At 42.5% G+C, this 16,886-nt stretch overlaps 1 protein-coding gene across 3 annotated transcripts in view; it reads right to left on the bottom strand.

The window, feature by feature from the left end:
• Positions 1-16,886, bottom strand: part of ARHGAP10 (Rho GTPase activating protein 10) — a gene marked incomplete at both ends in the record, with an annotated part of 308,500 nt that overhangs the window by 126,140 nt on the left and 165,474 nt on the right. For 2 of the 3 annotated variants that reach the window (XM_080697718.1, XM_080697720.1), the window contains 2 exons: positions 10,874-10,939; positions 13,740-13,785. In XM_080697718.1, coding sequence (XP_080553844.1) covers positions 10,874-10,939; positions 13,740-13,785 — 112 coding nt within the window. The remainder of the gene's footprint in view (positions 1-10,873; positions 10,940-13,739; positions 13,786-16,886) is intronic. The other variant, XM_080697719.1, reaches the window with a different exon arrangement.

The raw sequence follows: 16,886 nt of genomic DNA, 5'->3' as shown, positions 1-16,886 counted from the left end.
CCAAAGGTGTCTCCCTGCTGCCACCCACCTCTCTACCTCCGCTATGCCACAGCAAGGGGCCCAATCAAAACCAGGAAACAACCTCTTCCCTTTCCTCCTCCCCTCCTGCTCCCCCTCATCTCTTCTGCAGGAGCTTTAGATAATGCGAAAGCCACGGTGTTATTACTGAGCCTCTTCTATTTCTTTGCTCTCTGGCCATTTTACTGCTCAAAATATCTTACTGCTCAAATGTCCACAAGACACTGAGGAACACGAGGTTAATTTTGCTATTTCTCACAAGACATGTAACATTACTACATAAAGTGAATGCAGATGATTTCTTTCCCTACGTCAATTGCTATAAGGAAAGAAAAAACTAAAAGATCCTCACACTCCTAGAGCCTTGTATCAATAATAAAACTTCTTAAAATTAAAATTCATCTCTAACTAAGCAACTCGTGTTTCCTGAGCTCAGCGTGGGCCAGGAGCCAACCAGTCTCTTCATCCCCACAAGTGAGGGGGATACAACAGCCTGCATTACAGAGGATACAATGAAGACACAGGGAGGTAAAGTGATTAACTGGCCACGAGTGCTGACTTACTACCACTTACTAGGTGTAAGACAGAGACTGCAATGCAGAGCGACTACGGAGTCCCTGCTCCCGAGCACCATGCAAAGGATGGAGAGTATTACGACAACCCATCATCACCCTCATCAAGACCAAACACAAGCACACAGAGCCTCGCCCACCTACTCTGCAGTCAGCAGAGTCACACCGAGGTTTTCTGCCCCAAAACACTCCCAGAGCTTCAAAATATTTTACTATAGCCGGGTATGGTGGTGCACACCTGTAATCCCAGTACTTGGGAGGCTGAGAAAGGGAGGATCGCGGGTTCCAAGCCCCCCTCAGCAACTTAGTGATAATCTCAAGAACTTAGCTAGGCCCTGTTTCAAAACAAAACTAAAGAAATAAATAAATAGGGTTGAGTGTAACTCAGAGGTAGAACAGCCCCGGATTCAATCCCCGGTACCCACACACTCACACACACACACATACAATAATCCACTATCATTCTCTTGAGCCGCCCCTCTCAGCCCAGAACCCCAAATATACCCAGAATCGGGATGATTTATTGTAATGATTGTGCAAATTTCCATAAATTCTCTCCATTCCTATTCCAAGGGTGTTAATGAGGAGGAAAATGGATTAACCAGAGGTAACAGAGAAAGAAAAGTTTGGAGAATTCATGAGCTTAAGAAAGGGGGAAAAAAAAACCACTGAACAAGAGAAGGGTCAGTGTCATAAATCAGATCCTAAATCACATGGGCATGGGTAGGCAAGAACATGGGCATGCCAGCTGCTGGGAAGTATTTGCCCCTGTTACGTTAACTCAACTGGAGGCGAAACGCTTTGCAGACTTTTCTTAAAATGAGTAAGATCACTAATCGGAGAGATGAAGGTTCCCTCCCGACTCGCCTGGACTTCATACTTCAGCTCTGCCTTTGCGTTTCTGCAGCCACCACAAGACTCCTCTGCTTCCACCCACGCTCACCTCACACCCATTCTGATTAAAAAAGAGACAGCGAGTGAGAAACCCTAGCTTGCTTGCTGTAAATTTTCAGAGGACAGCTGTTCTTTATTTTCCTCATTTTGCAGGGAATTCGCCCTTGGCAATTTCAGATTAATGTGCAATCATGGTAAAATAGGTTGCATTGCATGCTGGGTGTTTTCCCCTCCCACACACCCCCAAAGATTAATACCAAAGCCATAAGGCATCTTCTGCCAGAGCCCATTTCCAGGCCCCACCCCATCCCAAAGTGCTCTGAAAGCAACACAAGCCACAAGCCAACTTCAGGAAGATTTCCCCCAAATCCAAAACTCTGCTTTGCAAAAGAAGAGAAATCCACTTTTTACATAAGACAAATAAGGACCCTCACATCTTATATGTGGCTTCCTACTTCTATCCCATGAATTCACAGCTTGTTACAATGCTGAATTTGATAACTGACAGCTTGCCTAGACCGACATTTTAATGCCATCCTCTAGAAAATTAAAGGAAATATTCAAATGATGCACATATGGAAGGTTTTTTAAGAGAAACTTGATAAACAAAAGTGGCATACAAATTTAGTTTTAAATCATAATGACTACTTAAAAAATAGCAACTAAAAGATGTTTTTAAGCAAAAAAATCTTACTTTCTTCTTGCTTATTTTACAATGCATGCACCTGCAAATTAGGTACCAGGCAGCTCCAGAAAAAGACAATGTATGGGCATGGTTCCTTTTTAGGAAGGGGAGTTATTTACCCAAGAAAATTATGTAATTACATTGCAAGCTCTGAAACCCTAAGTCTCTTTCATATGCAACATGATATATCTTTCTATGGCTCATATAATACCCCATAATTCAGAAAGATGCTAACATAAATTCCTAGGTTCATAAATTTATAACAAATTGAAAACAAATCCTACATATGTTATGTCAAAGTACTAATCCCAACCACATAGAGAAGGAAGAATTCCTTCAATAATTTCACAAATTACAAATCTGTCAAATTGCCAATATGACATTTGAATCAAATCCCTGAATGCTCAAGCAAAAAGCAATCACTTCCTCAGAGCTCACCACGTGTGCAGACGCGGTTTAGAAGCTAGAAGAGGCACAAAAAGAAGTGAGACATTTCCTCCCTTGTAAGCAAACAGTAGAGTCTCAGACACAAAGGGAATACAGAAAATACAACTAACGGTACCAGGCAATATAATCACCAAATGAAGAAGAACACGCACATTTTGGAATAAAACTTAGGTAAGGAAGGATGGTCAGGGGAGAAATGGAGACATTAAAGAGTATCTACTAGACACAAAACTAGCTCTGCTGATTCTTGCAAACCTGAGTGGGTGGGTATATAGTAGAGAGCGTCAGTGAACATCCCAGTTACCATTTAAAAAAAAAACAACTAGGAGGTTAGGAATTCTTCCAAACGCATAGTATGATGCCATTTTGGAACTTCAACCTGATAACGTATCAATCACCTCAAGACAAGGTAAACTTACAGCAGAATGATCAAGGGCCTCCCTCCCCCACACCCCTCTCCTGCCTTGCTTCACTGACTCTTAGATACCAGATCATCGTCTTTTTTTCTTTTGTGGTGGTACTAGAAATTGAACCCGGAGGTTCAATTATAGCTACCTCTGATATACCTCTGAGCTATATCCCCAGCCTTTTTTATTTTGAAAACAGGGTCTTCCAAGGTTGCCGAGAGTCTTTCTGTTAAGCTGCTGGGGCTGACCTCAAACCTGTGATTCTCTTGTCCCAGCCTCCTAAATTCTGGGATTACAGGTGTGTGCCAGCACACCCAGCCAGTTCAGCCTCTTTGAAATAGCTTGGCCTCTACTCTCTCCTCTACTAAAAGCCTTTCTCCTTTCTATATCATATTATACTTATGAATCAGGACAATTCATTGTGTCTAATAGAACTCAAGAATTGGGTCTTGCCAGGTACGGTGAAGTACACCTGTAATTTCAGTACTTGGGAGGCTAAGATAGGAGGATCACAGGTTTAAGACCAGACTCAGCTCTGAGCAACTTAGTGAAATCCTGTTTCAAAATAAAAAGAGCTGGAAGTGTAGCTCAGAGTGGAATCCCCTGAGGTGGATGTTCCAGAGGCCAAGGAGGTGCAGTGGAGGAGGCTGCACCCATCATCACTGTCCAGAGATGCAGGCAGAGTTCTGGGCTCCATCCCATGGGAGCCACAGCCTTGGCAGCTACACACATTTCCTTTTCAGCAAAGCCAAGGCGATGGAGGGGAGGTTGTGCAAAGCAGATGGAATCATGGGATATTCTCGCCCAGAGGAACAACGCCCCATTGGGCAGCAGACACCAGGTGGCACTCAGGGACAGTAGGCAGGAGGGGCTGGGGCGCGGCAGCTGGGAGAGTGGGCGAAAACTGCCAGGTGCACTCCTGCATTTGCCTGAGATCCACCCACAAGGCATTTGACCATGTAACCGCTCCTGGCTTCTGACATCGAAACACGGCCACTTCCAGACATGCCAATTCTCCTCTCAGCCTCACACTGAAGGAGGTTCTATTCTACATCCACACGCCCTCTCCCGCAAGCCCCAAAGCTACAGGGATCCATTATGTGGGCTCTTCATAACCCCTATTCCCTTAGGAAATTCCCTGGGCTGTTTCTATCCTCCAAAAGCGGATCAGAAAAACCCTTCCCTCCACTTGACCGCGCTATTCTTAACCGGCCCCTCACTGCCTACCGCAAAGGACCAGCCCCCATCAATTCTTACTCAACAGATCTGGACTGTGCCCAGGAATCTGCATTTTCAGAGCACCCTTGGGGGCCCCGGTTCATGTCATCAGATTCGCCATGCACCCCGAGTTTTCTTGATAGCCTTTGTTTCCCAAAGGAAAACTTGAAGGCGAAATTCCTTGCAGACCTCTGATCTTCTTTGTACAACCAGTTGCTAATATGACTAGCACAACTTCAGCAAAATCACTCGGATGTGTGTGCATGCTACGTGCATTACCGCCACACCTGTGGTCCAGACTCTGCTCCCTCAGTGACCCAACACCTCCCCGCAGCAGAATTGTGCACATCCTTTGCCGGCTATCCAACACTGGCTGGCCTGTGTGGCTTTGCTCTCTACCACCCTCTAGTGGTCACCTGGTTCCTTTACAATGAAATGTAGATGCCTGCATACCAGCTTTTCCTGCACTTTTGAGCTTGCTTTTCATTCAAATTTGCCTTGTCTCAGACATAGTCTGCATCCACATTTTTGCTGAGGTTTCTCTAAATGTCAAAATATATGTTCCTATCCTGTGAATCTAAGGAAGCCTATTTCTGAACAGTCCTCAAATATTTTTTTTTTTTTAAATAGTGGTACTGGGGATTAAACCCAGGGTATTCTACTTCTGAGCTATGCCCTCAGCCTAATTTTATTTTTTATTTTGAAACAGGGATTCACTAAGTAGCTGAGGATGGCCACGAACCTGCTATCATCCTGGCTCAGGCTCCCAAATACCGGGATTACAAGTGTGCACCACTACGCCCAGCTAAAGTCAAATCCCCCTTAGTCCATCACCACACACTCAGATTCTCTCAATCTGTACAAACGTGTAATGTTTTTATCTTATCACCTGGTATACATCAGTTGCTTACAAATTCCTGTTCTGTCTGCCACTCCTGGGTTAAGGATTATAGGAAGCCAACATTTACCACACAACCCAAAGGCCTAGGGCAAGACTGATTGTTCAGTCAATACTGGTTACCTGACTGGAGTCAGATTAGAACCAGACATAAAGTATGATAGGCCATCTGTAACTGAGGGAAGGAAAATAACATTGAGCTATTTTCTTGAAAACTTTGAGTTTAAGCTGAATTATTTTTTAAAAAATAAAAGCTCTCCATGTAGTGAGACCCTATCAACATAAAGATAACTGTGTGTTCTTGTCCAATACACAAGCAGTATTTTCATTAGGATAGTGGCTCCCAAACTTTGCTACTAAATATTAAAATCTCCTTGGGAGCTTTTAAAAACCCCCCTTCTCAGCCATAAAGTAAAACAAATTATATATATATATATATATATTTGTTTTACAAAAAAATACATATATATAGTTGTTTCAGAGATTGAAACTAGGAGCATTCTACCTCTGAGCTACATCCCCATCTATTTTCATTTATTTATTTTAAAACAAGATCTTGCTAAGTTGCTGAGGCTGGTGTCAAACCTGTGATCATCCTGTCTCAGCCTCCCAAGTACTGAAATTATAGATGTGTGTCACCATGCCCAACTTGGCACCAGTACTTTCAAAATTCCAGGTGATTAATGTACAGTAAAGTTTGGAACCCAATGTTACTGGAAGTCCTTTTTTTGTGTGTATGTGGTACTAGGGGTAGAGCCCAGAGGCTTTCTACCTCCAGTCTATTCTCCCAGACCTATTTTATATTTTATTTGGAGACAGGGTCTCACTATTGCTGAGAGCCTCACTAAGAGCTGAGGCTGGCTTCGAACACTGAACCCGTGCGATCCTCCTGTCTCAGCCTCCCAAGCGTGCATCACCACGCCCAGCACTAGAAGTCCTTTAGCTTGAGATACATAAGCCATAATTTCCTGGTGGTAGAGCCAGGTAAATGGATGAAAGATCAGTGGATCTGACTTCCACACATGCAGGAACTTCCTGAGCATGTAAGTCCATAAAAATGAAGGAAGATTTATCAATTGGTTCTGACACTTATAATGGGATTTGCTGCCATCTCAAAACTACAGCCACTGCTAAAGACGCCCACTCAGGCCATGATATGTGAGTGTATATTACTTTAATTATATGTATATGTATAATACATATGCTATATATGCTATCTGGAATATGTTGGTGTGCTACTACACTGAAAATGTCATCCATTTGTAGGGTACTAAGTACTACAGTAAATTTTAGACATTTTTCTGATGCTCTGTAACTATTTTAGCAATATCACAAGCTGAGGATGATAACAAAATTACCAAATGTCATTTTTTAAGACTTTGCTAAGAAAAAGGTAAGAAAAGGTCAACCTCTTCAACTAAGCCCTATGAAACAGTGGGTCTTCAGACAATGACTATTATATCTAAAACACTGAAAACAGTGATTAGAAATAATTCTCCAACCAGATGTCATTAACTGCTTCTGGACATTAGGTATGTACACCCAGGAAGCACATGGTAGACTTTAGCTATTGGCTGGCTACTTCCAGGTCTCAAACCACGTTCCAGGCTCATGGTAGGGTTGTACTTCCTAGACCCCTTGAGGTCAGGCGGGGTCATGGGCTATTTAGGGCCCATTATTGTAAGCAAATGTAACTCCAGCATCCACTTGCTGCTGCAAAGCCCTCCTGACTCTGGTGGCAAGCAAAACCTGGAACCTGGCTGGATCCCAGCCCCTTAGGTGTTGGAATGATGAGCAGAGAAAATAAGCCTTGTGTTTTAAGCCATGGTGACTGGGGGTTTTCTTGTTACAGTAACACAAACTAGCCTCATCCTGATACAAAAAGGTGAGACAAGAATATCAGAGCATAAAAAAGATCAACCGCGAGAGAGCTGATCGGAGGCAAGTCACAGAACAACAGGCCCTGAAGGAACTTTGGAATTGAGGATAAAAGGCTAAGAGATGCTATAATGTTCCTCATCATTTTTATTACATGATGTGTTGACTCTTTTAAACTATATTTTTAGTCTATTACTCTACTGAAAGCAAAAAGTTTCAGTAAAGGAGGACCTTTGGAAAAAAAATTTGAAAATAAATGTGTGTGTGTGTGTGTGTGTGTTACTGTGGCCTGAGGCAAAGGCATTCTACCTCTGAGCTATACTCCAGCCCTATTTTACATTATTATTATTATTATTATTATTATTATTATTATTATTATTAATTATTATTTTGGTGGTACTAGGGGTGGAACCCAGGGACTTTCTACCTCTGGGCTATACTCCCAGACCTATTTTATATTTTATTTGGAAACAGGGTCTCACTGAGTTGCTGAGAGCCTCACTAAGTAGCTGAGGCTGGCTTCAAACCTGCGCGATCCTCCTGCCTCCGCCTCCCAAGCGCAGGGATTATAAGTGTGCGCCACCACGCCCGACTTATTTTTATTTTGAAACTCACTAAGGATCTGTGGACTTCGCCAAGTTGCTGAGTCTGGGTGTGAACTTGCAGTTCTCCTGTTTCAGCCTCCCAGGGAGTGGGATTAAAGATGATGCGTATCACCACACCTGGCTTGATTTTTATTTTTAAATGGGAAAATCAAAACATATAGACCCATTCTTTTGTTTAAAACTATATATATATATATACACACACACACACATATATATACACACATAATATATATATGATAACACATTCAATACATGCAGATATTTATGATATTCCATTCAAATCACATAGCTCTCCATGAAACTATACATCCCAATCAGAAAGTCTTTTAGATAGATCTTTATCTGTTCAGGCAGAAGCAAGTATGTATAAAACATACCCTTTGGGAAAAGAATTTATCAAAATTAATAAGCATGCAAATTATAAGATTGCAGATCAAACTTAAGGACCTCAGGAAAAAAAAGAAAAATGAATGTTAAGTGAGAAATATTAAAATTATAGTAATTTTTAAAGCACTAAGAAAATGTACAATTTGTCACCCCAACTTTAGTATGGATGGAAATAAATGAGAAGCTGATCTGTTTCATTGAATCACCGCTGTTAAAGAGTGTCAGAGAGAGGCTTTCTGGGCCTCGAGCTGTTGTTCTTGGTGGGTACACACCCCCAAATCATAAAACAGCTCATTACCCAAACACTCTAATTTCTCAGGTGGTAGTCTGGCTTTAGAACAAAGACCTTGTTTTGAAACAAAATGTGAATGCAGTACTTCTTCCCACCAAGCCATCCAAAATGAGGCTGGGATGTATACTATGGAATACACAGTAATATATGAGTGAATTAAATGTTCGACTTGTCTATACGTCACTGGATCTCTAAACAAAGAGCTAAGATGTCCAGAAACATCCTGTTTTGCTATACCTGGCTATTCCGACGTCCACTGGAATGGCTGCAAGGTTGCAACTGGCCCTATTTTATGTTAAGGACTACAAGGAAAATCTGTTGAGGTTGTGGGCTGTAGATGGATTAGCTGTGCTTAAATTTAAAATGCAAAAGATCCAAATATTAACCAGCAGGTACATGGATAACACATTGCTGCCCACCTACAACAGGACAATGCCCATTATGGTTTGGGTTGAAATGTCCCCAAAGGCTCATGTGTTAAAGTTTTGGTTCCCAGTGCAATAGTGTTCAAGGTGGGGCCTTGGAGAGTCATGAGGGCTCTGACGTCTTCAAGGCATTAATCCAGTGTGGAATTCCTAGCTGAATGGCATACTGGGAGATGGCAGAAACTATAAGGTAAGACCTAGTAGAAGAAATTGGGTTCTTTGGGACTTTTCTGTGAGGACTGTATTTCTTCCTCTCTGTGTTTCCCTCTCCCCATTGGATGTCATGAGATAAGCAGACTTCTCCCACACTGTCCCACAATGATGTGCTGCCTTGCCACAGGACCAAAAGCCATGGAGACAGTCAACCATGGACTACAACCTCTAAACCCAGGAGCCAAAATAAACATTTCTTCCTTTAAGATGATCTCCTCAGGCATTTTGTCACAGTGACAAAAAGCTGACTAACACATTACCTGGCAGTAGAAAGAAATGAACCTAAGGATACACATAATAGAAGTAAATCTCAGAAGAACTATGCTAAATAAAGCCAGAGTGGGAAGACTATAAGGTCTGCCTGATTCTGTTGCATAAAAGGTTTTAAGAAACACTTTTTTTTTTCTTGTAAGACAGAACTAGCGTGATTAAAAAAAAACAAAAAAACAGCTTGGTGGATGCCAAGGACCAAAGTGGAAGTAGAGAGAGACTGCAAAGGGTGATAAGGAATTTGGAGGGAAATCAGAAAGTGTTTATGAGTGAAGTGGTGGTAGTTACATAACTGTATAATTTCTTTCAAACTCATCAATTTGGACAGTTATAATCAATGAATATCATTGTATGGAAATTATACTTTGATCAAGAGTTGTTTTTTGTTGTTGAAGAGCTGGGAAATGAACCCAGAACCATGTGTATGCTGGGCAAGTACTCTAACACTGAGCTCTATCTCCTCTCCTAAAAATGATTTTTCTTTTTTTTTTTTTTTTTTTTTTTGGTGGTACTGGGGTTCCTGGAAACCCTTCTACCTCCAGGCTACACTCCCAGACCTATTTTATACTTTTTATTTGGAAACAGGGTCTCTTAAGCCAGCGGGACTGGCTTCGAACCTGCGTGTCTGACTCCCAAGCGTGGGGATTACAAACGTGTGCCATCACGCCCGACCTAAAAATAATTTTTAATGGGGACCTATGAAGGATGGAGGACATCATCAAAGTGCTTCAACAAAAAGTGACACAGGCTGGTGTCCTATAAGGCTGCTTCTTCCAGTGATGCTTATGAGCTCAACTGTGTCCCCCTGAAATTCCAGTGATGAAGCCCTAACTCCCTCCTACCCTGTGACTGTGTTGGGACACGCAGTCTTTAAAGAAGTGATTAAGTTAAATGAGCCCACAGGAGCAGAGCCTAATCCAGTGATTCAAGGTCTCATAAGAAGAGGAAGTCTAAATACACAAGAGACAGACACGAGGGCCAGGGATGGTGGCACATGCTTGTAATCCCAGCATTTGGGAGGTTGAGACAGGAGAATGGCAGGTTCCCGAGCAGCCTCAGCTACTTAGTGAAGCCTTCTGCAACTTAGTGAGACCCTGTTTCAAAAATAAAGAATAAAAAAATAGGACTGGGAGTGTAGCTTGGAGGTAGAAGGCCCCTGGGTTCAATCCCCGGAGTTCTGAAGAAAAAAAAAAAAAGACACCAGGGAAATGCACACTCAGAAAAAGTGGTGTGAGGACAGGGCAGGAAGGTGGGCTCCTGAGAGCCAAGGAGGAAGCAACAAGCAGACTGCCTTGGTCTCGGATTTCCACGTTCTGTGACTGCGAGAAGATATTTCTGCTGTCTATGCCACCTCATCTGTGGTATTTTGTTATGGCAGATCTGGCAAACAATTATCATTCTCATTTCAACACTGACTTCAAGTTTTAATGTAGAGAAGAAATCTGTACATTCCTCCCACGTTTACAAGAGAACAAAGGAAAATGCCACATTTCACGTTATCCTGTGAATGAATGATGGGCTCTCCGATACCTAGAGCGAGCACTTTGCATTGCTGTATTTTGTGCTGCCGACACTTAACCTTGCAGTGAGCATTATTAAATGGACTTTTAGATTTCACATACCTAGAGCCTTTCATTAATAAAACGACTCAATCTTGTTACCTCGGGTTTCCACTGCACTGATGCATTTTCTGAGAATTGTGAATCCCATCTTATCCAACTGTGCACCTAAAAGAAAATCAAGTTATGAAATATTAAGGACACAAGTACTTTTCATATTTCTTTTCCTTTCAAAAATAGGAAAAATATTTAACTCAATCAAGTTTTATTGCCTTATTTTAAAAAACTAAAGCCTATACATTTCCTGTGTGAAGAGTATAAATGGAAATTTTCTACATTTAGAAGACTTGCAAAAAAAAAAAAAAAAGACTTGCTGGAACATCAGGACATGTATTACCAATTTGTAAATAAATATAAAAAGTTTTAAGTTAGAAAACACTTCTTTTAAGCAGAAAGAAAATGATATAAATTTCTATGGGAACCCATCAAGAAATAGTCAAGATATAGTTGACAAAAACTCCAACAGTAGCTTAGGTAAAGAAAACTCCATATACAAATGAAGACTCTTAAATTGCTTGAGAGTCAAAGAATGCAAACCTTTTTTAAAACACGGGGAAATTTTAAGAAAAACTTCTTAAGATATTATTTGGACAGTAAGTTCAAATTAAAATTTTGATATTTTATCCCAATGCTCCAAGCTTTTAAATTTTTATTATTTTCATAGTAGATTAAAAACAGATGGCTCATGTGGCAGAACAGACTATTTTGAAAATATAATTTTATATTTTTCTAATATAGATGCTTGCCTCTGATTAGTTGGCATATTTGTATATCCTGGTGAAAGCCAATTCTTGTTTCAAAAAATAAATCAAGAAAAGTGGCATGCTGGGCCGCTGTGTTTAGAATCCAGAACGCTGTTAACACCGAGCCTGGGCTCTCCTTGGGGATTCAAGAACAACCCATGAGCATAGGCTTGAGGAAAATTCTAATGATGAACACTGAGTAGTGGTTTAACTGATCTAGAATCCATCCATTAGTCGCAAAGCTTCGCAAAATGTGAGCAGTTCCTTTTGATTAACTCTTCTCCCAAAATGATCTTATTTTAAGTTCTCTATCATAAATAAGGAAGAAAGGGAGAGATAAAGAGGAAATAACGAGAAGAAAGGAGAGAACAAGGGAAGGCTAAGAAAGGAAAAGGGAGGAGGAGAGGATAAAGAATGAAACAGCAGAGGGAGACAGCTGGGAAGTCGTGCGGAGGGAGAGGCCTGAGAGGTGCCGGGTGCAGGCGTGCGTTCCAAGGCACCCTGCCAATGCCCAGCGCTGGGCTAGAGGAGATGCTTTTGATGCAAACAGTGGCACAACCAATCACAATCATTTTGAAGTCGTGTTATATAACACAAGCCACTGGCAAATCGTGGGCATCCAACAAGTGCAACTTTAATTTCTCCAAACATACCAAACTTCACAAGGAGCCCGGTAGATCCGATGATGTTTTAGTTTTATCTCAGTCTTATTAAGAGTACAGACCTAGGCAGCACTCATACAATGCCCGTGCAGAGCCTCCTCTTCGAGCACGTGAATATGTTTGATTTTCAATTTGTTGTTGTTAATTTCCAAGGTTCAGTGATTGACTATCTGTACAGGTCATACTCAGGGGCTGTAAGGATAAGGGGATCGAGGTATAAAAGGAATGCAAGAGTTGCCAAAATCAAAATGGAGTCACCTGCGTCGACCTTAACCACTGGGAGGCTAAGAAGAAAGGCTTCAAACAGGCATGCTGGCACACATCTGTAATCCCAGCCCTTGGGAGGCTGAGACAGGAGGATTGCAGGTTCACAGCCAGCCTTGGCAACTTATAGCAAGTTAATGAGCCTTTGTTTCAAAATAAAAAATAAAATATGGTTGGAGGTGTAGCTTGGAGCTAGAAGGCCCCTGCGTTCAATAAAAAAAAAAAAAAAAGAGGGAAGGAAAGAGGGAGGGAGGGAAAGAGAAAGTAGTTCTTCCACATGACCACCTGGTAGTAAGTATCAGAAGGGACTCACTCTGCCAGAACCACAGGTTTGCAGAGAGGCTACCATGACCAAATACAGGAAGTACCTCTACAAGGACATCTGTCTGGCTACCACCTGTTCAACCTTGGGCTGGCACCACCATTGTTATCCATCACTATGACCAAACACCACTGTTTCAAAGTATCTGATGCAATCCTTTTCATTTTTGCCTGTAAACATTTCTCCTTGCTACAATTTCTTTGAATATACCCATAGGTTATTTTTTTTTCCCATACTAGGTATAGAACCCAAGGGGATTCTACCTCTGAGCTACACCCCCAGCCCTATTTTTTAATCTTTGTTTTGAAATAGGGTCTCACGGAGTTGCAGAGGGCCTAAGTAGCTGAGCCTGGCCTCGAACCATGATCCTCTTGTTTCAGCCTCCCACATGCTGGGATTACAAGCGTGCACTGCCACGCCCGGCTTGCCCATAGGTTATTATGGCATCCACACTCCCTTTGCAGCTCCCTTCTATGCCTCACAACCTCTCCCCCCCCCCAAAAAAAACAACCTCCTTTTCTTTAGAGACTATCTCTGATTATTTTTATATCAAATGAGAAAGGACAGAATGAGGCGCTTTGGTAACAGGGACATAAGAAACAGCTACTACTGGATCTCACAACTCAGTGAATCGGAGGCGGCAAACTTACAACTAACGTTGAGTGTCTGTGGCTGGAAGAATAAATAGCAAAGTGAATCGTAGAGGAAAAACTGAGAAGAGCTCACAGAAGGGAAAGATCAGGGCGGGTCCAGGACACGAGGAGGTCCCAGAGGATACGGCACGGTGCATTTGGCAGACTGTCCTAAAGAGGGCGCCGAGAGCCAGCCCCCAGCGACAGTGGGGCATCAGCACTGGATGCAGAGGAACACGGCAAAAGGGGGGTGAAGAGCAGTCATTTTTGTAAATTAACACTTACTTCCTTCCGGTCTTGGGATGATGGCTCTAGTAAAACTGTGGAGTAGCTAGTGAAAGAAAGAAGAAAACACTATTTTTAACCAATCAGTAAAAGGGATTCGAGTAGACATGCTCAAGACCATGCAAAAGACACAGTTACACAAATTTGATATTGGTTAATATGGTATAATAAAGAGATTTGGTCTCTGTCTCTGTTTTGTGCCACAAGGGTCCTAAATCCTTGGAATTTCCTGCTAGAAGTGTCTTTTGCTATCATAAGGAGCCCCCCCCCCTTTTTTTTTCTTCTGGTGGTACTGGGGGTAGAACCCAGAGGCTTTCTACCTCCGGGCTACACTCTCAGACCTATTTTTATATTTTATTTGGAAACAGGGTCTCACTAAGTTGTTGAGAGCCTCACTCAGTAGCTGAGGCTGGCTTCGAACCTGCGCGATCCTCCTGTCTCAGCCTCCCAAGCGCGGGGATTACAAGCGTGCGCCACCACGCCCGGCAAGGGGCCCCTTTGATGACATCTGAGTTTTTGTTGATGAGGTGACTTAGGGCAGGGCCCCTGGACACCCCTGGACACTTCCAGTCCCATCATTGACCTCTTGGGCCATGAGCTGGAGATTAAGCTCCTTAAAAGAGGAGGTGTGATGAGCTTAGGGTTTGGCGAGTAAATCAAGGTGCAGGGAGGGAGCGGCTCCCACAGGGACGAGGACATTCTGTACCACCCCCATCTCACCTCACCCTAAGCATCACTCCCATCTGGCCACTCCTTTATAGTCATCCAGTAAACGTACAGGTGTTGTTGCTGCTGTTTCCGGTACTGGGAATGAAACCCAGGAGCACTTTACCTCTGTGCTACAACCCAGCCCTATTTCATTCTTTATTGTGGAACAGGGTCTTACTAAATTGCAGAAGACCTTACAAGTTGCTGAGGCTGGCCTTGAAACTCCAATCCTCCTATCTCGGCTTCCCAAGTACTGTGATTACAAGCTTGCGCCACCATTTCCGGCATAAAAATAGGTTTGCCCTGAGTTCTGTGAGCCATTCTAGCTCACTGAGCCCAAAGAAGGGGTCATGTTGAAAGCAGGGAACTGTAACTCATCTGAAGCGAGGACAGTCACGTGGGGCAAGGACCCTCACTTGTAGGATCTGCCAGTAACCCCGGGACGATAATGGGAGAATTCAGTTCAATCATAGGACCTCCAGAGGGTGTCAGAGAAGTGGTCAGTGTAGGAACAAAAACCCACACATCTGGTGCTCCGAGTGAAAAGGCAAAAAAACCGCGGAGCTTTCTCAGTTAATTACATATCATTGTGCACTCAGACACAAAGATTACAAAATGGACATCTCTCCCAGAGGTATGCCCAGCTAGCAAACAATGAGCCAAAGGGCTCCGTCCTTAAGGAACTTACTAAAAACAGATGTGTATCCGAAATGCTCAGCTTTACAGCTACAAATTGACCAAGAAACGTCTGTTCTAATTGATGAGAGGAAGCTCATTCTCTTCACTATTGCTTTTGAAATCTGGTGTTTATTTAAGAAAGAGATAACCAGCCAGGCATGGTTGTGCATACTTGTAATCCCAGTCCTTGGGAGTACTGGGACAGGAGGATTGCAGGTTCATGGCCAGCCTCAGCAATTTAGTGAGGCCCTTTGCAACTTAGTGAGACCCTGTTTCAAAAAAAAAAAAAAAAAAGGCTGGGAGCGTGGTTCAGAGGTACAATGCCCCTGGGTTCAATACCCAGTAATCTCTCACCCAAAACAGAGGGAGAACCTCTGCCCATAATTTAGATAACTACATCTGAAATAAAGTAGAAGTTCTGAGAGCAACCTTTAAGAACCTTGTTGGTCCATTATTTGCAAGGTGCATGCAGCTTCAAAAAAATAATATATATTAATAAATACCTTCTGCATCCCCCATACAAATACAGAGATGCACGCGGTCTTGCTGCAACCTTGCTTTTGTCTGTGCATTGCCTTGTTCTTTCTTCTAAAGAAGTCAAGAGTACATGACACTGTAGGCTTCTCACTGACTCAGTCATGTGATCTTTCTGCTATAGAAACCCACTCTCCAAAGTGCCCCTTGAGTCCCTGGAGTGACAGCGCCTAGCTAGTATGCTGCCCTTACTATGGAGGATTAGCAAGGCCTGTTCTGGATCTCATTAACCATCAACTCACTCCCACATCCAGATTCCCATGTAACACTGTTGACCAGCCTCTCTGTCTGCATTTCCTAGATTTGCAAAAAAGTGTTCTCTGTTAGCATGGAATAAGAGGTTTTTGGTGGTTTTTTTTGTTTGTTTGTTGTTGTTGTTGTTGTTGTTGTTGTTGTTGTTTTTGTACTTAAGATTGAAGTTGGAGGCATTCTACCTCTGGGCCACACCCCTAACTCTTTTTATTTTTGAAAGAGAGTCTCACTAACTTGTACAATCTGGCCTCAAACCCTGTCATCTTCCTGTTGCATCCTCCCAAGTACTGGGAGTGTAGGCATGTGCAGCCACACCCGGATGAAATAACATTCTCTTTAGCCCATTTCATAGGCTCGAAAGTCTCTCTCCGTGTTGTATAGGACTTTTCTTTTTCAAATCACATTTGTCCTCTTTTCTGTAAACCCTTTGGAAATGGCAACTGCTTTCCAATAAGCCCACCTGGTCCCTGTGGTGGAAGTTCCTATTTAAAGTCATAATGCTTTACCTGGAGTTTACTTAAATGGGTTCTACCATGTTTTCTATAACTATCCTCACCAAATCTGCAATTCAGTGCACAGGCTGCCAAATTCTCAAGTCACAAAGCCTAGCTGTCACTGTCTTTAAATTATTCCTCGCAGTCATCTGCCTGAATACAGGGGCCCATTCACCAAGGCTAACCAAGGCTAATAGCTACTATAAAGTACTAGAATAAACCATAAATTACTAAATCAAGCAAAATAGTGACAGCAGCTACTCGATGCAATCTCCTACTTAACTGCTCTCTCTCTCCACAGAGACCAGCATGCATTCGCAAGCATTTATCATCCTCATCACCCAAAAGACGGTTGGATAGAGAAGAAGAAACAGGGTTTTGATGAGTTCCTTCAGCAAAGCCAATACGAGTGGCGAAGGCAAGAAAAGCCAGAAATAAAAACTAATGATAACCAGTCTGGCATTGGCTGCTTGCTGCTCCC

This window comes from Muscardinus avellanarius (assembly GCF_963383645.1).
Source record: "Muscardinus avellanarius genome assembly, chromosome: 6".
NCBI lineage: Eukaryota > Metazoa > Chordata > Mammalia > Rodentia > Gliridae > Muscardinus > Muscardinus avellanarius.
Note: the sequence above shows the minus strand (reverse complement) of the source record. Positions and strands in the feature narration are given on the sequence as shown.